Genomic DNA, 25,170 nt, shown 5'->3' with positions numbered 1-25,170 from the left:
GAGAGAGAGAGAGAGAGAGAGAGAGAGAGGGCGAGAGAGAGAGAGAGGGCGAGAGAGAGAGAGAGAGAGAGAGAGAGAGAGGGCGAGAGAGAGAGAGAGGGCGAGAGAGAGAGAGAGAGAGAGAACGAGAACGAGAGAGAACGAGAGAGAGAGAGAGACAGAGAGAGATACAGAGACAGAGAGAGAGAGAGAGGGCGAGAGAGAGGGCGAGAGAGAGGGCGAGAGAGAGGGCGAGAGAGAGAGAGAGAGAGGGCGAGAGGGCGAGAGGGCGAGAGGGCGAGAGGGCGAGAGGGCGAGAGGGCGAGAGGGCGAGAGGGCGAGAGGGCGAGAGAGAGGGAGAGGGAGAGGGAGAGAGAGAGAGAGAGAGAGAGAGAGAGAGAGAGAGAGAGAGAGAGAGAGAGAGAGAGAGAAAAGTCGAATCGAGATGGTGCAAGGATTTTTATGTTTATTTATTTAATTATATTCATCACAGAGTGGTCATTCTTCTTCTTCGTTCATATACATCATTGGCTGAAGGCAAGGCTGTGCTGCTGATGCAACACCCTCTGCTGGTGAGGGCAGGAATTTGTAATTTGCCCACGGTGCCGGTGATAGCTCGCCTATTCTTTGCGAATGACACCATGGGATCTTTAACGTCCACCAACGAATGCTGCCAGGCGGGACGCAGAGTGGTCGTTCAGAGGAAGAGATTGCCATGCCGAGTAGTGAGAACAAGGACAACTGTCCATTTTGAATTAAATTAAATAAATATCGGGAGGAAATGCGAACAGGTACAGGTGGTCTGTGGTTTGTAGGTGGGAAACATTCTCCAGGGGCTGAGATTTGTGTTGATGCACAATGATGATGTACCCACGTTGATGATGTACCCACGCACGGGGGTGAATCAATAAATAGAGTGAATTTAGTTTTTTGGGGGTCTCTAATCAAGCATTTGTGCAACACAATTATTGAATGAAATGTACATTTGTTGACCACTTAGTACCAGACTTGTTTGTGTGCGATGTTCGTGATCATGTTGTAAAGGTGGCTGTGCCATTACAACAGTGCATCGTTTTGGAACAACATGGAGTGATCGGGCTTTGGCTTCGCGAAGGAGTGTGACATGAGGTGTTCACGATGGCCCCTTACGAAGTGACCCACGTCGACTGGTTGAAAGGAGCCGCGAAAGCAATTGGCAACCAAGCTGGCACGGAAAAGCGTGCCGGACAATCAATTGTGACGTAACAAAAAACCACATCTGTGGCGCTGCGCGACATCCGTCGCTACCAAAAGTCCACGGAGCTGCTCATTCGGAAACTGGACACTAATTTGTGTGTGCTTCACCCCCAAGAGTGTCACCATCATGCCCAAGAACATCCGGCGAGCGAGCTTGAACCGCTCGTCCGAGGCTGTGCACACAGCTACCGCAGCACTACTCACCACTACTAACGCGGTGTGACATTGTCAGGAAAACTGTCACACAGATAAATGTCCACCAACGGTTTGGAAAAAGACGGACGAGCGTGTGCAACGAATGATGGATGGGCGACCAACATCTGCTGCCACCGAAGATGAGGTAGCCGGGATTGACGGACTGTTAACGTGAAGACGTAGGTGTATCAATCGATGACATACCTGCCATCGTAGATCTGTATCACGGTACGTTACACGCCATAATCCACAAAAAATGTGAGTTTCCATAAGGTATGTGCTTGGTGGGTGCCAAGAATGCTCAATGATGATCACAAACAGACGTGGCTACACATACGCCAGAATGTGCTGCGGCAACACAAAACAGGAGGCGATGCAATTCTGTCGTATATCGTCACCACAGACGAAATATCCGTTCAGCATTCCGAACTCAGAGCAAACTGGCATCCGTGCAATGGATACACGTGTTGTCACAAACACCGAAACAGTTCAACTCACGTCCAAGTGTCAAGAAAGCTATGATGAGTGTTGTGGGACCAGATGGCATGTTCTTGCCACCCGCATTGCTCAGAACTTCTTCAAACAAAACTGAAGCCGGCAATATGCACCAGGTGTCATGGGGCTCTCACCACCGGCGTCTTTCTCGGACATGACAACACGTGTCCACACACGACAATGCGTGTCCACACACGACAACGCGTGTCCACACACGACAACGCGTGTCCACACACGACAACTACAGTGTCATGTATTGAGGAGCTTGGATTTGATTCATCACCTTGCCGACCTTACAGCTTGGATTTGATTCATCACCTGGCCTACCTTGTAGGTAGTATTTGATCCATCACCTGGCCGACCTTACAGCTTGGATTTGATCCATCACCTGGCCGACCTTACAGCTTGGGTTTGATCCATCACCTGGTCTACCTTGCAGCTTGGATTCGATTAATCACCTGGCCTTCCTTACAGCTTGGATTTGATCCGTCACCTGGCCTTCCTTACAGCTTGGATTTGATCCGTCACCTGGCCGACCTTACAGATTGGATTTGATCCGTCACCTGGCCTACCTTTCAGTCCGGATGTCCTTCCGTCAGATTGTTATCCGGTCGGCTTGATGAAGAAACCTCGTCGAGGTTGGAACTTCAATTTTGACTTTATTTTTACGGAAATCGTCCCAAATAAGTCATAAAGACACTCGAGGTAAGAGGCGACGGGGAAGTTTGATAAAGTGAAAGTAAAATAAATAAAAGAAAGAGGAAAAGAAGAAGAAAACATCCAAGACACAGCCATGGAAGTAAAAAGTCAGTGATGACAATGAGGTCGAAATAGCAGAGCAGGAATGTATCGGCAGGTTGACAGGAAGGCCAAGAGATGGGCACACTCGCCTCAAAGCTATCTCGCCTGGGTTCGAATCCCGATAAACTGTCACCTCGTTGTTTCGCAGGCAGGGTGGTTCACCAACGTGACTGCCGTCCCTCAGATGGGCATCACACAGGCGTCCCGTCTCCCGGCATTAGTTGGTGGGCGTTAATGATCCAATGGTGTCCTTCACGAAGAGTAGGCGAGCTATCGCCGGCACCATGAACAAATTACAAATTCCTGCCCGAACCGGCAGAGAGAATTGCATCAGCTGCACCCTCAGCCAATGATGCTACCCCGCAGCCTTGTGCTCCACATGACAGAAGAATAATGTACCGATGGACTGACTCAACCTCATCTGTATACCGAGCAATGAAGAGGAGCAATGAGAGCAGATTTGGGAATAAGAAGGTAAGGTAAGGGTTGATAATGTGTTGTGAATAACTTCTATTATTGTATCTCATTAAAGTCAAGTCTTTATGATTGAGATTCACAGGTAAATTCCAATCCCACAGGTCACTGGACACCTGCTGTGCGACCTCCACCCATGCCAGGCATGATGCTTCACATCACGAGGAGAAGAGGGAAACAAGATGTCACTTGTTTAGCTTTCAGATCACACAATATCGGAAGCCAATAAAGAGGAGGTATTGACTTGTTACCCTGCGCTCGGGTAGTGAAGAGCAGGGTTCAGCGGTTGGTGGCAGACGTTGCACGGGTCTGTATTTTGTTGAGAGCGTACATCGAAAACCGTTCAGCGGAGGAAATTGAAACGTCACCACATGTTACATGACCATGTGATACAGCACTCACTCTTTTGACGTCAACATCGGCCAATTTTCTAAAATCCTCAATTTTCATCCGAGTGACTTGAAATTTGAAGAGGATTTTCATCAGAATGACCAACATGTGTCACGTGGTCTGGCAGCCATATTGGATCCAAGGGGAAAACCTTGAAAAATCTTTGGAGGAGAAACCGCTTAACCAATCAATGCAAAACTTAACTAATTGATCGACTACACATGGGAAATATGGTTGGATAAAGATGAGGTCGTCTGTCACGTGGTCTGGCAGCCATATTGGGTCAAACAAAAAACAAAAAGAAAACCTTAAAAAAAAAATAAAAGTTGGCTTGCACCAAGTCCTTCCTTCGCATGAATGCCATATAGTTATCGGATCAATGAGGTCGAAATAAAGATCTCAAAACAACAACTACCGACTTTGCTTCATGGGTCATCTCATGTCAACACAAGTTAGTGTCCAAAAGGGAACGCTCGGTGGGAATGGGCCGTGTCCTACGAAGCACGGCCATGGAGACGGACTTAAGAGGAAACGACGAGAGACGCGCTTTCACCCGAGAGAAAAGGAATAAATAAAGATTAGAAGGAATATATGGTGGTGGCAAACATCTCAAACTCACTGAAGACGTCCAGCTTTACTTCCTGCTCATCTGAACCTTCACGTCCAATCATCACTTGACAGAAGAAGTACCGATTGTCGATGACACTAACATTGAAGATCACCAGCGTGAACTTGTCAATATGGCCAATCCTGCCGATGTACTCAGGGAGATCGTCCCCTACCCAGTAGCTCTGGTTTTGAAAGTAATAAATTGCTTCATGGTTTCCTCCTTTGTTCTGTGCAGAAAGACAAGGGTTATTGTTCATTAAAATATGGTTTTCTTCCTCATTCACCACCCACCCAAACTGTCACCCCACTTTGAGTGATTTATAACTTTCTCATTATATCACCCCAACTTCCCTCTCCCCACAACTCCCCGCACTCTGACTCACGCGTAACCCAGTACCATACCTCCTCTCAATCATTATATCCCCCCAACTTACCACGTGCCACATGGCGACAGGTTTCTCATTTGGATACAATGTGTGTGTCCATGTACAAGAAATATTAACTGGGTTGAACAGCTCAACCTGAACCTTGGGAGGAACTTTCACTTGGAACTCAGCCACAGTCACTGCAGAACAGGGAGGAAGAGGAAGTGGTACTCATGACATCATGGAAACTTCTCAGGAGGCAGACATTGAATAAAAAAAAGTGAAGAACACAAAAAAAATGTGAAGTACAATGAGTTTTACATCGGAGAGTCATCTCACCTGATATCAAAGAGGTCACGATAGAAAACAGGGTTGCATGCTTCGCTACCATCATTTCTGGGAAGATGAAAGAGGAAACAGGACAAAATGCAAGGAAAAAAAAAACTTTTCAATTTGGGCTTTGAACTGTTTCCATTTCACTACCGCTCAACAACCACCAGAACATTTCAGGAAATAACAGCCAATGCACCAGAATTGATGGGACCAGGGGGTCGTGGCCCCATTCTCTACCTATCCCGACCTCCTCGCCACCCCACGTCAAAGAAGCGAAATATGCCAATCGAGAGGAGGTCTTCTGGTGTAATATCCATTAATTCTGCTTCACAAGTTGATGACCTCGAGTAGACCCCGATGCTCCCCTCTGACCCCATTTTTCTAAGTTTCTAAATCCAACGCTAACTTCCATATCTGTACAATATGCATGGATTGGCAAAAAGGCATCGGTGAAAGAGACGTGACGGGTTTGGTTTGTGAAGAAGCAAACAAACACACACTGGATTCATGGGTTGGTTAGAAACCCTCGCTGTTTACACAAAGCAAGGAGCTAGTGCGGGCCTACGAGGATAATGGGATCACTCCTCTGGAGACCAAGAACCACAATCCTTGGAACTTTGGAATGGCCCGAACTGTATGACGGCATGCCAATGTGAGGAAGGGGCATCGAGTAAACGGCCTTTGCTAAGTCTGAATTCTCCACTTATTCTCTTTTACCATAAACCTGTAAAGAGAAAGCATTCCTTTGCTTCCAGCACCTGCAGGAAATAACCTCCGAGCAATGTAAACTCATCGACGTTCTCAAAAACAGAATTGTGAAGTCGCAGTTTCTCGTTAACACGCCGGCAAGATGGAACATGTACTGCGATCGTACGTACAAACAATGAAAGCATTGACACGTCAGCTTCTCCATGCTTCCCAGGGCGGTTCACATAACTCGATCAATGTCCTGTCGATTCCTTCCAGGATCATACACTGAAAAAAGGTCTTTGGTCTTACCCCCTTTGGCTGTGCCGTTTGCCTTTTGCATCTGAGGACTTAGTTCATCATGCTGGGTTCAAATAGCATTCCCTGTGTTAATAAGTCCATTGTCTGCTGATGTCCAGCACATTAAGATGTCCCAATATCCTCACCCTGTACGACAGGCGGACAAGCTGCTCCGTCATCATCAGATGGTGTGGAGTGAAACGACCATTTTCTATCCCTGGCGTGGCATCCTCGAAGAAGAAGTTTTGGGGCCCTGAATTACAAAAAAAAAAAATCGTCGCAGATGTATTTCAGACAAAAACAAAAAATTTCGACACAAAGGTTCTTGAACACAAACATACCAAGAACGAAATGTGAACACTTCTTCTGGAGTCAAGTGGGACTGATGTTGGACAATCATCTCGAGAGCACAGACTGTCAGGAACGTGTTCTTGAGTCGGTAGTGGGACAACAACTCGATAAATAATGGACCAACACCTGTCACAATATTGTTCTGAATGAATAAATTAGGGACGAATGGAAGACGAATGAATAATATATGGTAGCCTCCCAAATGAGCACATTGCAACGAGAAGTCGCCGGGTCTCCATTTCATTCCATATTGGGTTATTTTTTGGATTGGTTGACACTCTCCAAAAGAATTCGGAACAAGTTTCACCAAAAGTGACTTGTGTGCGCGTCGAAGATACAATGCAGAGAGAGCTGAAATAACCACACGACTGCACTAACCACACTGCGTGGTTTGAATTTTCACATCAGACGAGCCATCCATATTCAAAGGACCAGATGTGACATGAAATAAAAAAGAACACCATCTCCTGGTGCGCGCGCCACCCCCGCAAAATCGGTTTCTCTCCAAAGTTTTCTCTTAGGGTGTGGTTGTACAAAAACACTGGGTGTGGTTGAACAACCACAGCCCTACACCTTAATCTCAGATTTCAAGTTGGCTGTGATATTTGCTACGCAACTGACTGTGGAGCTTACCAACTGAACTTTTAGCATTCACCACTCGCATCATCCGTCTGCCAACCTGTGTGTAAGGTACAAACCTCAGGTCGGACCACGTCAGCGAGCTATCGCCGGTGCCCTGTCCAAATTCCAGCTCCAACCTAGAGGGGCCACTGCATCAGTGGCACAGCCACGCCACCAGCAAATGATGCTACCCGCAGTCATGTGCTGCATATGAAAGTAGTACAGCTAGGACTGGCAGTATTTATTTTTGCATGGGAAGACGAGGCTCATGGAAGATCGAGATGCCAATAAGAGGGTCGATGTCACAACACAGCGAGAGTGGGGCATCGAGACAACAGGGTGAAAGAACGAACTCCATTTTGATGATGGAAGAGCGAAAGAAAGATAGAAACCCTAAATGTGATTGGAAAACTCATTTGTACAACAAGAGGATGCCATTAGACAACTTCCTTCTTCATCACCGAGGTTTCGTCCGAGGTTGCCTTTCATACACGAATGGCTCACATTTCACTTCATTCACCATTTATAGGTCTTCTATTCCATTTAACCCAGACAGAGATAACTTGGTTAGCATTTGGGTACACAACGACCTCCCCTTAACAAATGATGCTGGGCAGAGGGAGATAACTTGGTTAGCGTTTGGGGTACACGACGACCTCCCCTTAAGAAATGATACTGGGAGATCTTGTAAATCCACAATGTAAAGTTGGCCAGCCAGCTTTATATCTCGCATTGCCCATGTTTACTAGAACAAGTACAATGTACATTCCACATCGACTCATGATGAGGGTAGTACTTGTGGAGACAATGGGGGCATGTGATCTCATATTTTGAGCTGGGACGAACTCAGAAAAATACCGAAGATCCGTCATGCCGAATAGAGATGGCGGGAAACCACCGTAAAAGATGGAGGGATTGATAAAAACCAGGTTAAACCAAAGTATCCGTTCATGGCAGGACACCATGAAAAGGGGAAGAGCTTTGTGCTTGTTCTTAAGTTTGTTCTCAAAGTGAAAAAAATTCACACACAGGGTTTAGCAGATTGACCTCGAAGGGAAATTACAGCCAACGAGATGAAGCTCAGATTAAATGGATCGTTTTCCTGATGCACGTTTACTGAACGCACAGGTCAGTCTGACAACATGTGCATGTTCTGAGGGTTCTAATTAATGGAGAAAATCGTGGGTCCAGGCAGGGAGTGAAGCGGGACCATGCGGGAAGTTGGGCTAGGTGGTGGAGTGGGGGGGGGGAAGTAAGGTCAGGTGGGGTGCATGGCTTGCGGGGACTAGGGAAAGGCGGGAAATTGGGACAAGGCAGGGAGTGGGGCAGGTGAGGAGTGCAGCCAAGCAGTTGGCCAGTTAGGAGTGGGGCCAGTGGGGAGTGTAGCCAAGCAGGGAGAGGGGCAAGCGGGGAGTGCAGCCAATTGGGTCGTGCAGCCAAGCAGGGAATGCAGTCAAGCAGTGAGTAGGGCCAAGCAAGGAGTGCAGCTAAAGGGGGGAAACTGGGATGCAAAGGCGATGCTGAAGGCAGGAAAACAAACTTGCAAAAATTACTTTAGAGCCATCTTTCATAACAAATGTGTGTCAGTGTGCGTGTCTCCTCCATAACTCCAAAACTACATAACCTCGCAGCCTGAAACTTTGCATGCATACCAGGAAAACTCCAAGGGAGTGCATGAGTGAAAATTGGGTGTTTGGGTTAACTAAAACACCCCTTTTGAAGATAATTAACAGCTTACCTTCATGAAAGGCTTATCCTTGGTCAGCCCAACTTCACGTCACAGGGGTTTTCGCTGCTATTTGGATTTGGCCGATTCAAACATGCCTTGCCTTGGAAACACAATCTACTCCAATGGACTAATTAAGGTATATAACCTAAATATTACTTCGGATATGAGAACCGGACATCGTGCACTAAATAAGCGTCAAAATCTGGAGTGAAATCTGAAAATGTTAAGAAATTACTGATTCACCAAGCATTGGATTGTTGGCCCACTAACAGGTAACGTGAACTCGGTTTGGATGTTTGCCTGCGTCAGTTGGAGAGACGAGTGTTTCCTGAGAAGATTGAGGTTTGATTGAAGGTTAAGATTGAAGATTAAGCTGTGTTTGTATCATGTATGTTTTTTAAGTAATCGTGTGGCTAAAATGACATTCAAAATATGCCTGGTCATACTGAACTCTGCCCGGAGACAACTGGAGAGTTGTGAGGGGGAGAGGGTTTGGGAAGGAGATAAGCGTGAGGTGAGGGGAAGAGAAGGCAGCACCATAGAACATGGCTATATTTTAATTATTTCTAAAATGTGCCTTTATTTAATTACAACTTTATTACTTCCTCGGAGAGTTCCAATTCCATGATAACGGGTACACAGGGTGACATTCGCAGCAGGAATCTCATCCCTCAAGGGAAGCCCATATTAGAATCTCTTTAAATGGTATGTGCTGTTTGAACCTGTCTGAATGTGCTGTTTGAATGTACCCCATTTCATTCAATCCTTTACGAATCCCGGCAGACAGGACATCCAGTTTGACATCCATCTGAAGGACGACAAACGCTCATGAATCAGCCTGCCCATCCCTCCCTCACGGCCTCTTCTCACTTATTCAAGGCTTATAAGCAAACTGATGGACATGTAATTCACATATGTGAAGTAAATGAACATTACAGGTGATGAAAATCGACTAGGATGAGAGATATTTTTTGAGAGAGAAATTCCGGAGAGATATTTTTTACTATGTTTTTTTAGAAGCTATTACGTCCACGCACACTTTAATATATACCCTGAAGAAATTCCTTTGTGGGAAGAGGCAGAGGAGGGGTGGAGGAGGGAGAAGAAGGGTGGAGGAGGGAGAAGAAGGGTGGAGGGAGGGGAAGGTTGGAGGTGGGAGGAAGAAGGGGAAGAAAGGGGTGCGGTAGGAAGGGATAGGATGAGGTGGGAGGATGGAAGGGATGAGGTGGGAGGAGGGAAGGGATGGGGTGGAGTATGGATGGGTGGTGTCATGAGAGTTTGGGGAAGGGATGGGATGAGGGAGGATGGGGTGTGGTGGGATGAAGGATGGGAGGAGATAAAAGGGAGGGGAAGGGGGGGGTGGGGGGGTAGAAGGGAGGTGTGAGAGTCCAGTGGGAGGGGTGGGTGTGAGTTCAGAGGGAGGTAGGTGGAATGGGAGGAGGGAGGGGAAGAGGTAGGAGGGACCCTGTGTTGTCCGGCAACGTCAGGTACCTTTCATAGTACTATATTATATGTACAGTCTTACTCAAAAATAGAAAAATATTATATGCTGAAAATGTTAAGAAATTACATCTGGGCAATGCCAGGCCCCTCTTCCCACCCCTCCCCTTTCCTCCTCCCATCCATTCCCCTCCCTCATACCACCCCTGCCTTCTCTGATGAGTGGTGGTTGGCTTTGGGGCTTCACACACTCGGGGATGTGTACAGTGCAAAAATGCAAGTTATCTCCACAGGTAACTTGTAATACCCTCTACCACCACCACCACCGGGTGGTGCTACACGATACACATTTACATAGAGAGTTTTCGTCGACCTTCCCTTCTGAGCCCTCGCGACTCCAGATTAAACCAAGTAGCCCATGTTCACTATGAGGTCGATTTTGGTCCATGTGCCAAGTTTGGTGGCAATTGGCCCAGTGGTTTTGGCGTGATTGGTGTTACACCCAGACAAACAAACAAACACACACACACGCGCGCACGCACGCACACACAATGACACGTATTTATTAGATATCCACACCTTCTTCATTTACTCCCCTTCTCCCTTCAGGTATCCCTTCCCTCCCCAACTCTACTCTATTTATTTTGTTTGTTTTTCCCCCTCTCGAATCCATCCTCCTTCCTCCATTTTCCAATCAGTTAACCCTTCCCCTCCCTCTTTGCATAGGTAGTCAGTAGATGACAAAGTTCAGAAAGCTTTGCACTCCCCACAAGTAGAAATATTTATGTTCCAATCTGGAGAGTGCGTTTGCACAAATGTTGCCACGTTGATAGAAATGCAAGGATATCAAACATTACAAGGTTTCAAAAGTTTGGAGAATGGGATTCTGGGAAACGGTGGCAAGGACTCAATGCGATTCCATGAAAGACAAATGGTACACTTGTCCTGATGAAATAGTGACCAGACATTTCAGAGGTTCCTGGCTCTTGTGAATCACAAAGGAATGGAAACCAAGTGTCCATTATTACAAAACTGCTTGGATGATGGAATTTTCAACTAAATTCATGTTTGAGACGCATTGAGAAGGTCCACGATCTGAAAGCACTACCTTACCGACTCCAAATATTCCACCACCTTGTGCGGTTGGTTGGGGAACGTTTTCGTCTTTTCACGAACCCGCTGGCTGGGCTTGATGACTGAAGGTGATTTGGAGAAGAATTTGGAATTTGTTCAGGGTGACGGTGATAACCCATCGACTCTTCATGAAACACACTGAGGAATCATTATCATCTGCCAACAAGGGCTGGCAGATGGGTCATCCGGCTGAACGTCCATCCAAAGAACGGCACACACAGTGATTAATCACCTTGCCTGCAAAAACACCAAGATGACAGTTTATAGTAGGGTCTGGAATTGAACCCAGACGAGACACGTCAAACGTAAGTGTACTACCTCTCAACCATTCTGTCAGATACAGGCCCATGATTTAAAACTGGAGAACAATTGAGGTTCCTCCTAAAAAAACAACTCCATGAGACCCATAATTGCTGTTACTTTGCTGCTAACCAGGAAACCCATCGGAGGTGCACTGACAAACAAGGCAACCCATCGGAGGGACACTGACAAACCAGGTAACCCATTGGAGGGACACTGACAAACCAGGTAATCCACCAGAGATGCACTGACAAACCAGGTAACCCATCCATGTACACATGCATATATTATTGACGGCGCAGCTCAAAGTGTGTGATACACAGTGTACCTACATCAAACTTACAGTGTGTATTTGGGTATTTGTTTGTTCTCCTTCATAAAGACAATTTGAGAAGGGTTTTAAATGCCAATCTTTTCACACGACTGTGTGTTCACGACGCTCTATTATTCCTGATTAAAAAAAAATCCAAAAACATCTTTCCTCAAAGAGTAATTAGGTCTCTTCAATTGAAATTGTAGATGGCGACTTGCAGCTGGGCCTCAAGGGCGATGTACAAAGCGTTTTTAAAAAAATAACATTAAATACAAGGCACGGGGAGGTGAAATTCCCTGCAATGATGTGTAACGTGCGCAGAGTAAAACGAGTGTTCATTGACGTCCGTGGGATGTACAATAAACAAAGAAGATATCAGCACACCTGTTGTGCTCGTGGCGCTTGCGGAAACATGATATTGCAAATCATTTTCAAATGTCGAGTCAATCGGATGAAAATTGAATATTTTAGAAATTTGAACGATTTGTTGACCTTTTGACCTCAAAACCAATAGGCTTCTCTCTTCTGAAGAACTCTCCCATGTGGTGAAGTTTCGTGAGGATCGGTTTAAATTATTGTGACCTGAAGGCGGTTGACAACAAACTTCCGGTTCCCGTTCTTCTTCAGGGTCTCAGCCGACTTTCTCAAACGTAAGTTTTCTGGTCGTTTTTGTCACGTTTTTACTGTCGTTTTGTGATCTCTGTGTTTACTGTAATGTTTCTAGTTCGGTCTTGTGTTAAAACTTGTGCTAATTATTGAGTTTTCATCGTCTTTTAATATTGGGTTTCCTTGAGGCCTACCCTTCTTCCGGTTTGTGTGCGCGATCGTGTTTATTTGTATTTTCTCTTCATTAGGCCTAAGTCATATTTGCTCTACGGCGAAGATACGGCGGCCGTACGCCCTCTGAATTGACAGAAACGTGCGGCGGCCGCAGAGTTTCTGAGGTGGCCTCAGGGTGGCCCTACGCCGTTTGGCTATATTTTACAGGCCGTAAGGTCGCCGTGGAATTATAACGCGGAGTTATAACTTTTTTTCATTTCTACGTTTGCCGTAGCAATTCGATAAGCCGAAAAAAAAAACTGGTAAAAATTTTTTTTTAAATATTAACCCATTCGTTACCATCCGTCTGGCCGCACGTTCGCCTTAGGGCCCCCCTGCGGTCACCTTAAGGTCACCGTGCGACATCAAATCAAAGACCGTACGGCACCCCCACGTTTTCGGTCTCCACAATTTATAAATACGCCGTGCGGCTCCCCGAAAAATAAAAACATATGTGACTGCTAGATTGTGTGACCGTGGAAATACTGCGGCCGCCCTATAATTGCTAATGGCCGTAGATTTTGGAGACCCCACGGCCGCCGTGGCAAATGTGACCTAGGCCTTACCATCAGTTTTTATTTTCTCCACTTTTCCCTCCACCCTCCTTCTATCGCTTTCAACTTATAACCCTCTGTTTCATGTCTTAAAATATTTTTTTAAATAAATAAATAAATAAATAAACCTTCCTCTGCACACCTACTCCTCTTCCCAACCCCTCAAATCTTGTACTTCCCTCTGCCCACTCCCTTCTTCACCATACCTCGACCAAGTCTCATCGCTCCCTTTTCCCCACCTGTCCCATCACCCTCCTGCACCCATCGTCTTCCCGCCCTCACAAATCAACCTTCACACTCTTCTCCCTCAAAGCTTGACTCTCGACTACTACTCAGCGGACGCATCCGAGATAGAATTCACAATGCCGTGCCATGAGTCTTTGTCCATCATCGGTGTCTGCATGTCCGCTATGTCATGCTGGATATGTAGTTCATTAGCTTAGCCAGAGGCTTGACTCACCTTTCTCAAAAACTCCCCCCTCACCCTTCTCCCTCAACTCTCCCCCTCTCACCCTCCTAACTCCAATATTCCCCCTCACCCCTCTTCCCAAAGTTTCGCCCCTCACATCCACAAAGCTGCCTCCTTACTCCCACCCTCTCTGTTGCACCTCATCACTCCACCTCCTCCAATATTCAACTGCCCTCTGCCCCCTCTCTTATTACTCCCCACTGTACCTCAACCTATTACCACCGAGCCTTTTCTCTCTCCCCTAGCTCAAACAGCCCTCTCCCCAAGCTCTTCTGCAATCCCCCACCTCCCCCCACCTCCTCCCTCGTCCTCCCTCCAACTCTCCTCCCCTGCACCCAAAACCTCCTCCCCTCCCTCTTCCTTAACAGTGTGGACCTCAAACATCCAGGGCCTTCGCTCAAACCTGACAGATCTTTCCACACAGGTTGCCACTGACAAAGGAGACATAATCAGCTTAACAAAAACTTTCCACCTTTAAGACATCTTTGACTCCCAAGTGTCTCTCCCTGGTTACTCCCTGCTTCAGTATGATGGACCGGAGCCTTGTCCTGGTGGAGGAGTTGCTCTCTTCATCAAAGACTCCATTCTTCACTCTCCATGCACTGCTCTCTCTCCCACACACCCCCGGGAATACCTCTGACTACGGCTTCTCCTCCACTCCCACCTCATGTTTATATGCGTGTTGTACCATTCACCAAAGTGATGACTCCATTTACATCTTGCTTTCCGAAAACACGGACCAACTTCTATCTTCTCATCCCAACTCTCTCTCTTCCTCATATGCGGTGACTTCAACTGTCATCATGCCAGTTGGCTGGGTGTGGGTATCTCTCTCACCTGCCATGGCACTTCAGCAAAAGACTTCTGTGACTCACTGGGACTGACACAATCGGTCAACTTCCCGACCCGGATCTCAACAAACGGTACTCCATCTCTTCTGCATCTGATTTGGACCAATTTCTTTGACAATATCTGCTGTTGTTCCTCCGTTCCAATCGGTTCTTCTGAACACGTGCTTGTCAAAGTGGACATCTCTCTGACTGTTATTGGAGAGCCACCTCAGTGCCATTGAGTCTGACATTTCATCTCGTCTTCAGTTGTCCTACCCTTCCTCCTACCCATGGTACACTGAAGCTTGTGGTGAGGCAGTTGTCCTGAAACAACTTGCCTTCATTCACCTCATCAAAGGCGAATCCAAGTGAAGGCAATCTCAGTTCCTTCCACAAAGCTCGGAACAAGTGTTTTGACCCTCAGGAGAGCCGGAAAACATCTTTCTGATCTCAAGTCTGAACTCTCAAACCTGTCTTCCTCCTCCAAATCCTGGTGGTGTCTAGTTAGATCTGTTTCTGGTGTATGTCCCCCCTCCATCCCCTCCCTGACCTCAAATGGCCACACAGCTGATACCGCATGTGAAAAGGCTGAATGCCTAAACTCCATGTTTGCTTCTAAATATTGTGTCCCAAACCCATTGCTTTCTGTACCCACTTTACCCAGTCAAACCCAGCTGTTCCTGAACCCTGTATCCTTTTCTCCTGACAAGGTGGAGAGCTTGGTGTCAAACCTCAAATCACATTCTGCAACCGGTCCAGACAGCATCAGCCCACATATCCTAAAAGCCTGCTCTGCTGCTCTTGCTCACCCTCTCTCTGTTCTATTCACCCTCTCATTTGCTCAAGGCCATCTGCCATCTGTTTGGAAATCAGCAAACATCACTGCACTGCATAAAAAAGGTGCAAAAACAGATCCTTGCAACTGCAGACCAATCAGCCTTCTCCCAATCATCAGCAAGGTTGTGGAATCCATCATCGCCTCAGACATTAAATCCTTCCTCTTCTCCAATGGCTTGATTTCCGATCATCAATTTGGATTCAGAGCAGGTCACTCTACCCTGGACATGTTGCTTGTCCTCTCCCAACAATGGATGGAGGTCCTCAATGCCAGATGTGAAATCAGAGCCATATCCTGAGACGTATTGCGTGCTTTTGATACATCTGGCACCATGTCCGGCTCACCAAACTCTCTTCATATGGTATCCAAGGCAATCTGCAATCATGGCTTTCAGACTTCCTCTCCTGTCACAGCCAACGTGTGGCCCTTAATGGAGTTCTCCCATTCCCTCTTCTTGTTCAGGCTGGAGTTCCTCAAGGTAGCGTTCTGGGCCCTGTTCTTTTTCTGGTTTTCAGCAGTGATCTCTCCGACTCTCTGGAAAATCCTCTTTGTCTCTTCGCTGATTACTCCACCCTCTGCCATACCATCTGTCATCCCTCAGATCGGCAAGCAGCAGACTTTTCGCTCTCTGCAAACCTGGATAAAATCACAAGCTGGTCCAACACGTGGAACATGTCTCAACCCTGACAAATTTCACTCTCTCACTACGTCTCTCTGAAAGGACCATCTGGAACCCCCCCCCCCCGCCCCATCTACGTTCTCAACAATCCTCTTGAAGAAGTCCTTTCATTCAAGGTTCTGGACCCCACTCTCTGCCATGATCTTTCCTGGGAAAGCCACTTTTCCAAACTGACCTTCAAAGCCAGTCGCCGACTGGACATCCTCCATCGTGCAAAGTCCTTCCTTGGCACACCTGAGCTCCTGACCACAAAGAAAGCTTTCATCTGCAGCCTGATGGAGTACTGCTCTCCCCTCTGGGCTGGTGCCCCCACATCTCACCTTTCTCGACTTCATGCTGTGGAAACCAAGGCATTTAGGATCACTGGTATCTTCCATGATGAGGCTGAGTCTTTGGGTCTCTCACTCTCTCATCACAGGCAAGTTAGTGGTCTTTCTGTCCTCTACTGCCTCCTCTCTGGCTTCGGCCCCCCACCCCCCTGCTCTTTCTGAGATATACTTTCTTCAATGCCCGTTGTTGGCTTTATGGTTAGAGTGGTGGGCTTGGGATCCTAGGGTCCTGAGTTCAAATCCCGCTCAGCTGTTGAATTAATACCAGGTGGGGTTAACACGACCTGTTATCCTTCCGAGGTCGGCAAAATGAGTGCGAGCATGCTGGTATACTATGTCGGAGTGGCGACCCATCCAGGATTGTGCCCAATAGCCAAGGAGACTGATTAAGCAGCACCAATGCACTGCACAGAGTATGGTCCCAATCTCCTCTCCTCCTCCCCCCACCCCTCCTCCCCTCCATATTTCCACAGTGCGCTCAAGGTCTGCCGGCAACCCCCTTCTAGTAAAACTTCCAAATTCAAGAATCACTGCTCACCTTCACTCTTTCATTCCTCTTTATTCCCAACTTTGGTATAAACTCCCACACTCTCTTCAATCCAACTCTTCCCTCCAGGTCTTCAAAACAGCTGTTCACCACCACCTCTTATCTTCCCCCATCCAAAACCACGATCTTTTCTACCCCCGCTAATCCACCACAAACCCACCTTCTTCAAATTCCTTGCTTTTCTTTCTGAAAGTCTCTGTCGTGTAAGGACCTGAAAGTCCCTGTTGTGTCCATCTTGTTCACCCCGTGTACCCTGCCCCATCCCTCTCCCTTCCACAGATATCCTCATGTCTCTGTTACACACTTTTTTTTCCCACCCCTCGTGTCTCCTGCTTCCCTTGTTGTACTTTCTGTGTGTTAGCTCTCATCCGAGCCTCAGGATTGTATGCAAAAAAACCCCCAAAAAACAAACAGACAGAATAACACAGTCCACTGACCAATTCACTTGAAAAATCTTTGATTTTGCAAGTAACAAACACATCAAATATCATTCCAGCTCAAAATACGACCCACAAACTGAGAGCGTGGGCTTGTGGCTGCACTCTAATAAGGGAAGGGAGGGAGATGAGTGTGGGTGGAAAATACATTTAAAAAGACCGAGAATTGCTTTGCAATACACCCCACTGGTCCCAATGAATGTTCTAGAGATTAAAAAAAAATCTGTGTGTATTTAAGGCACACAGGAGCCAATACTGGAACCAAAATGAAGAAGAAGAACCTTTATAACCCACAGAGTTTCGTTAATTTCTCGGCTTTGTCTATTTCATATTAAACTAGAGTAATTTGACTGTGCGCAGTCGACGGGTATGCCTCTGATCTCCCGCACAAACACTTGAGTGTTGACGTATTTGACCCTTGACCTTCATCATATCTGGCTCAAAATCTAATCAGTTAATTGCCCTGTCTAACTTTACCTTTGTACCAAGATTGATGAAATTCTGTCCAATATTTCTTGAGTTTGGGTGTAAACAGTAAAATTTCAGAGTTTGACCTTGACCTTTGACCCTTGACCTTTATCACTACTGGGCCAAAATCGAATCACTTAATTGCCCTGTCTAACTTCACCTTTTTACCAAGTTTGATGAAATTCTACAATTTGCTTCTTGAGTTATCGCGTAAACCAAAATACGGACGGACGGACAACCCGGAAACATAATGCCTCCGGAACCCTTGGTGCGGAGGCATAAAAATAGAAGGGCACTCAGTAGAGCGTATACCTCCGCCATGGAAAGCCTGATCCACGAGAACATATCAGGCCCAATGCTTTTTTAAAATATCATGCCATGCAGTACTATATCGTTTTTGCCCCCATCTCTCAATGACAATGATGAAGAATCACTTTCAAAATTAAATAATTCTCGTATCCAGATCCAGATTCGGATCTTCACCAAAATCGAATCAATTCTTCCTTGTCACACACACCCAACCTGTCCACAAAATTTCATCCGAATCCGTCCACAACTCTCTGAGACATGATGTACGCAAACAGAGAGAAAGGGGTGAAAACATCACCTCCTTCACCTTCGGTGGCGGAGGTAATAACCCGATGTACATACATGAAGCGAGAACATGTGTACGGCTTATGTGCATATACAATACATCGTGGTCATCATACACCTGTGATCATTCCAATTGCACTGGGCCATGGACTAACACCCAGGCCCAAGGCCTGAAGCCTGCCAATCTGTGCTCCTTCATGCAATGGCAGCGCTTGGTTTTATTGGTGTGGAGTCAGGTCAGCTGTCCATCCCGTGGGTGTAAAACAATGGGGTGGACTCAGGGCACCTGTCCAGCCCGTGGGTGTAAAACAATGGGGTCGAGTCAGGGCAGCTGTCCAGCCCGTGGGTGTAAAACAATGTGGTGGAGTAAGGTCAGCTGTACAGCCCGTGGGTGTAAAACAATGGGGTGGAGTTAGGTCAGCTGTCCAGTCCGTGGGTGTAAGACAATGGGGTGGTGTCAGGTCAGCTGTCCAGGCCCGTGGGTGTAAAACAATGGGGGTGGAGTCAGGGCAGCTGTCCAGCCCGTGGGTGTAAAACAATGGGGTGGTGTCAGGGCAGCTGAATACTGACCCATGTATAATATGATGTTTTCTAACTTTAAAAAGGGTGTAACTCTTGAAAAATTTACAGAACGCCCTGAAACTCAGACTTGTCCTGTAACTTATAATACCAGAGTGGTGTCAAAGCCACCCAATGCTCGCCTGTTTATACATTTATCGTTTTTAAAAGACTAGTCTCATAATATTTTTTATAAAGTATTGCAGTGAACTCTGATCCAAATAATTTTAAAGCAATATATGTATTTGTATGTTGCAATCAGTAAAAAATAGTGTGTTAGATAAAAACATTAGAAAGGAAATAACTTGCACCAAAAACTTTAACATTTTCACGCTCACGCTGACGCACTAGTCTAATAATATTTTTAGCTCGCCTGTTCAAATAACAGATAGCTATAGAGATACCCCTGGCGTGAACGTGAGCGATAGCGTGAGCGTGAAAATGTTAAAGTTTTTGATGCAACAATATTTCCTTTCTAATGTTTTTATCTACCACACTATTTTTTACTGATTACAACATACAAATACATATATTGCTTTAAAATTATTTGGATCAGACTTCACTGCAATGCTTTATAAAAAATATTATTCGACTAGTCTTTTAAAAACGAAAAACGATAAATGGAAAAACAGGCGAGCATTGGGTGGCTTTGACACCACTCTGGTTTATAAAGCATTGCAGTGAAGTCTGATCCAAATAATTTTAAAGCAATATATGTATTTGTATATTGTAATCAGTAAAAAATAGTGTGGTAGATAAAAACATTAGAAAGGAAATAACTTGCACCAAAAACTTTAACATTTTCATGCTCACGCTGACACACTAGTCTAATAATATTTTTAGCTCGCCTGTTCGAAGAACAGAGAGCTATAGCGATACCCCCGGCGTGAACGTGAGCGATAGCGTGAGCGTGAAAATGTTAAAGTTTTTGGTACAAGTCATTTCCTTTCTAATGTTTTTGTCTACCACACTATTTTTTACTGATTACAATATACAAATACATATATTGCTTTAAAATTATTTGGATCAGACTTCACTGCAATGCTTTATAAAAAATATTATTGGACGAGTCTTTTAAAAACGAAAAACGATAAATGTATAAACAGGCGAGCATTGGGTGGCTTTGACACCACTGGTTTATAAAGCATTGCAGTGAAGTCTGATCCAAATAATTTTAAAGCAATATATGTATTTGTATATTGTAATCAATAAAAATAGTGTGGTAGATAAAAACATAAGAAAGGAAATAACTTGCAACAAAAACTTTAACATTTTCATGCTCACGCTGATGCTGACGCTCACGCTGGGGGTATTGCTATAGCTCTCTGTTCTTCGAACAGGTGAGCTAAAAACCATGTACCGAGTTTCAGTTGAATATGTTAAAGGGTTTGGGGGAAAAAAGTCTGAAGAACCACAGGTGGGCCGGATGGATGGACAGACAGAGAGCAAACCTATCCAGTCCCTTCCGGTGAAACCAGTAGGGGACTAATAACAAGAAAATAAGGGAAGAAGGAAGGAAGAAAATCGAAGGTTGTTCGGCATGGGTTGATGGAAGAGCTAGGGGTTGGGGTGATGGAAGAGCTAGGGGTTGGGGTGATGGAAGAGGTCAGGGTTGAGGGTGATGAAAGAACTAGGGGTTTGGGTGATGGAAGAGTTAGGGGTTGGGTGATGGAAGAGGTTAGGGGTTGGGGTGATGGAAGAGGTTGGGGGTGATGGAAGAGGTAGGGGTTGAGGGTGATGGAAGAGATTGGGGGTGATGGAAGAGCTAGGGGTTGGGGTGATGGAAGAGGTAGGGGTTGAGGGTGATGAAAGAGCTCGGGGTTTGGGTGATGGAAGAGTTAGGGGTTGATGGAAGAGGTTAGGGGTTGGGGTGATGGAAGAGGTTGGGGGTGATGGAAGAGGTTAGGGGTTGGGGTGATGGAAGAGCTAGAGGTTGGGGTGATGGAAGAGCTAGAGTTTGGGGTGATGGAAGAGCTAGAGTTTGGGGTGATGGAAGAGCTAGAGTTTGGGGTGATGGAAGAGCTAGAGTTTGGGGTGATGGAAGAGCTAGAGTTTGGGGTGATGGAAGAGCTAGAGTTTGGGGTGATGGAAGAGGTAATGATATATTAATGGGTTGTTGGCGAATGACTGTTTCACTTGGATTCAATTCCGAATCAAGTCTGCTAGTTGCATTACTGCTGAGGTGCGTCTGTGCCGATGATGCAGTGCCCCCTGCAATATTCGGGTAGGAATTTGTAATTTGTTCAGGGTGTCGGAGATAACTCGCCTACTCTTCGTGAAGGACACCGTGAGATCTTTAATCTCCAAACTCATATGCCAGCAGACAGGACGACCGTTTTAAGGTCAATCCGAGGGACGGTACACGCATTGATCAATCTCACTGCCTAAAAAACACCGGGATGACAGGTTATACCTGGGTTGGGATTCGAACCTCGGCTACACAGATACAACACGAGTTCGGACCCCGCTGGGCTATCCTACCACCCCCATTAATGAGTGAATGGGGGGGGCAATATTGCGTACATAATATGTAAATGGTTCCTTCACAACATCAATGATCTGACTGTTTTTTCGTCGTCGATTTTAAAAGTAATTGCTAAGTTTAAAACCTCGAGTACATTAGTTACCATTAACGTATCGAGTAGGTTTTTTTTTCGTTTGTGCTCATTCATTCGATGAATGACAACATGGAACGAAGCAGCGAATAAAATGTGCTGGAGAAGCCCCTTCGTCGTCCTGAAACGACGGCTCCCTCATCCCTGGACTCGCCCTTTCACAACGCCTGAGGAAAAAAATGCTTCGAATGAATTATTCAAAACCGATAGTGTTACATTTGTGTTTCCTTCACAGTCATGACGTGAAACATGGCGATGGCACAACGAACCGCGCAAACCGCTCGCCTCCAACCACGTGGACTCACAAACCCGTGACGTCACCAATGGATATCAATTCATGATTCCTGGAACTGGAAGGGCAAAACCTCCGCCACGCAACAACATCTCGTCCAGGAGAACGTATGGGTCATCTGTCTCTCAATGAAGAATCACTGGGAAAAAAAAAATTAAATAATCACCATATCCGGATCGTCACCAAAATCGAATCGGTTCGTCCTTGTCACGGAGCCAACGTGTCCACCGAGTTTCGTCCGAATCCGTCCACAACCTTTAGAGATATCGTGCACACACACACACACACACACACACACACACACACACACACACACACACACACACACACACACACACACACAGACAGACATGAAAACATAACCTCCTCCCACCTTCGGTGTCTCAGTTATTTCGTCGATTCGATTCCAGCTTCGAGTACGAGCGGCCTGACTGAGAGTGATGCAACCAGCAGGGAGATTAGACACGGTTTTTTTTTGGTTTTTTTTACCAGCTCGGTCATTGTGTAATAAGCATCGTGAGATGGACGGTTCTCGTCTGCATCTGCTCAAAGTCGCTCGGGCAAGGCAGATGGACAGCAATGAAAACGCGAATGAGACAAAGTTCAGACATTAAAGACAACGCAGCACAGATGTCCGGTGTCCCAAAAATGAGGAATTCACTCGACAGATCGTCAGGGAGAGACGGCTCGAGTCAACAGAAACGGGTTAGGAGGAAGAAAAAGAGGAGAGAAGGGGGAGAGGAGAGAGAGAGAAGAGAAGAGAGAGGAAGAGAGAGGAGAGAGAGAGAGAGAGAGAGAGAGAGAGAGAGAGAGAGAGAGAGAGAGAGAGAGAAAGAGAAATGAGAGAGAGGAAGAGAGAGGAGAGAGAGGAAGAGAGAGGAGAGAGAGGAAGAGAGAGAGAGAGAGAGAGAGAGAGAGAGAGAGAGAGAGAGAGAGAGAGAGAGAGAGAGAGAGAGAGAGAGAGAGAGAGAGAGAGAGAGAGAGAGAGAGAGAGAGAGAGAAGAGAGAGGAAGAGAGAGGAGAGAGAGGAGAGAGAGAGAGGAGAGAGAGGAAGAGAGAGGAGAGAGAGAGAGTGCAAGAGAGAGGAGAGAGAGGAAGAGAGAGTGCATGAGAGAGGGAGAGAGTGGAAGAGAGAGTGCATGAGAGAGAGAGAGAGAGAGAGAGAGAGAGAGAGAGAGAGAGAGAGAGAGAGAGAGAGAGAGAGAGAGAGAGAGAGAGAGAGAGAGAGAGAGAGAGAGAGGAGAGAGTGGAGAGAGAGAGAGAGAGAGAGAGAGAGAGAGAGAGAGAGTGGAAGAGAGAGAGAGAGAGAGAGAGAGAGAGAGAGGAAGAGAGAGAGAGAGAGAGAGAGAGAGAGAGAGAGAGAGAGAGAGAGAGAGAGAGAGAGAGAGAGAGAGAGAGAGAGAGAGAGAGAGAGAGAGAGAGAGAGAGAGAGAGAGAGAGAGAGAGAGAGAGAGAGAGAGAGAGAGGAGAGAGAGAGAGAGAGAGAGAGAGAGAGAGAGAGAGAGAGAGAGAGAGAGAGAGAGAGAGGAAGAGAGAGAGAGAGAGAGAGAGAGAGAGAGAGAGAGAGAGAGAGAGAGAGAGAGAGAGAGAGAGAGGAAGAGAGAGAGAGAGAGAGAGAGAGAGAGAAGAGAGAGAGAGAGGAGAGAGAGGAAGAGAGAGAGAGGGAGAGAGAGGAAGAGAGAGGGAGAGAGAGAGAGAGAGAGAGAGAGAGAGAGAGAGAGAGAGAGAGAGAGAGAGAGAGAGAGAGAGAGAGAGAGAGAGAGAGAGAGAGAGAGAGAGAGAGAGAGAGAGAGAGAGAGAGAGAGAGAGAGAGAGAGAGAGAGAGAGAGAGAGAGAGAGAGAGAGAGAGAGAGAGAGAGAGAGAGAGAGAGAGAGAGAGAGAGAGAGAGAGAGAGAGAGAGAGGAGAGAGTGGAAGAGAGAGAGAGAGAGAGAGAGAGAGAGAGAGAGAGAGAGAGAGAGAGAGAGAGAGAGAGGAGAGAGAGAGAGAGAGAGAGAGAGAGAGAGAGAGAGAGAGAGAGAGAGAGAGTGCAAGAGAGAGAGAGAGAGAGAGAGAGAGAGAGAGAGAGAGAGAGAGAGAGAGAGAGAGAGAGAGAGAGAGAGAGAGAGAGAGAGAGAGAGAGAGAGAGAGAGAGAGAGCACGAGAGAGAGTGTGCACGAGAGAGGGTGAGGGAGAGAGAGAGAGAGAGAGCACGAGAGAGGAGGGAGATGGGGTGATAATACGGAGGGTGGCATGCATATTCACAAACACATGGTCCATCTTGTTTCATGACACTGTCAATCGAAAACTCACTGAGATATATCCGCGTCGTCTTCTCCAGGACAATCCAAATCAAACTTTGTCTTGAGGTCAGTTGCTGGGATTGAGATCCAGATCACATGAGGACACACCCAGGCTCGGTCACCGCCTATACCTTCTGCACAAATTCGCAATCGACTCCTCCCTCCTTCGGCTGCACTTGGATCTCACGTGTCTACACCCAGTCACCACCACATCGGACGTGCACGTCATTCACTGTGAACATCCACATTTGTAAATCATTGAGCACATCTTCCTCTCCGTACAAACAGGGTGGGCACAATGTATTGTCACCCCTTGTAAAAATTGCCATATTGCCTTTGTGTGCAGAGTCAATTCGTTTCCTTTTTTTCAGAGTGATTGAACGTTACCATGGTGATACTAGCAATTACACCATTGAGCAAACGGATTGTGGTCAGTGTCTGGGTTCACGAAACGTCCACAAGTAGGGAAATGTCCCCCAGGACGTGCTGCGAAAAATGATTGTCTGTGATGACGATGATGGAGCACAAACGGATCCCCTGGACGCTAAAGGCTTGTCACGTGATGTAAAATGTGTAATCACGTAAGAGTACTGTACTGCAATGTACGTGGAATAACTTGTAGAAACCTTCAGTGTTGTCAGCTGATATGATAAAAGGCAATGTCATGATTTCTACAACGGGTGACAATACATTGTGGCCACTATGTTCATTGCTACGCATCAAAGTGCCGTTCCTCTTCAACTTGCTCTTTCACCCAAAGGATATCATACCGTCATCGGTTTACCTGGTTGTCAAGTTTAACCTACCTTGCACTATAGATGGACGAGGTGTGTATGTGTGTGTATATATGTGTGTATATATGTGTATATGTGTGTATGTGTGTATATGTGTGTATATGTGTGTATATGTGTGTATATGTGTGTATATGTGTGTATGTGTGTATATGTGTGTATATGTGTGTATATGTGTGTATGTGTGTGTATGTGTGTGTATGTGTGTATATGTGTGTATATATGTGTGTATATGTGTGTATGTGTGTGTATATGTGTGTATGTGTGTATATGTGTGTATATGTGTGTGTATATGTGTGTATGTGTGTGTATATGTG

At 46.3% G+C, this 25,170-nt stretch overlaps 1 protein-coding gene across 3 annotated transcripts in view; it reads right to left on the bottom strand.

The window, feature by feature from the left end:
- Positions 1-24,219, bottom strand: part of LOC147010361 (CD166 antigen-like) — a 57,825-nt gene extending 33,606 nt beyond the window's left edge. The window contains exons 1-4 of one of the 3 annotated variants that reach the window (XM_085859939.1): positions 24,073-24,219; positions 4,884-4,940; positions 4,614-4,744; positions 4,190-4,406 (exon numbers count right to left, since the gene is read on the bottom strand). In XM_085859939.1, coding sequence (XP_085716065.1) covers positions 4,190-4,406; positions 4,614-4,744; positions 4,884-4,938 — 403 coding nt within the window. In that variant the 5' untranslated portion in view covers positions 4,939-4,940; positions 24,073-24,219. Of the gene's footprint in view, positions 1-4,189; positions 4,407-4,613; positions 4,745-4,883; positions 4,941-22,154; positions 22,174-24,072 lie in introns of those variants that run through there. The other 2 variants (XM_085859937.1, XM_085859938.1) reach the window with 2 other exon arrangements.
- Between the last annotated feature and the right edge of the window lie 951 nt (positions 24,220-25,170).

This window comes from Eptatretus burgeri, chromosome 16, assembly GCF_056783735.1.
Source record: "Eptatretus burgeri isolate ZD-2024b chromosome 16, Ebu_testis_v1, whole genome shotgun sequence".
NCBI classification, from domain to species: Eukaryota; Metazoa; Chordata; class Myxini; order Myxiniformes; family Myxinidae; genus Eptatretus; species Eptatretus burgeri.
The sequence above is the reverse complement of the archived record's forward strand: the minus strand, read 5'-3'. Positions and strand labels throughout refer to the sequence as shown.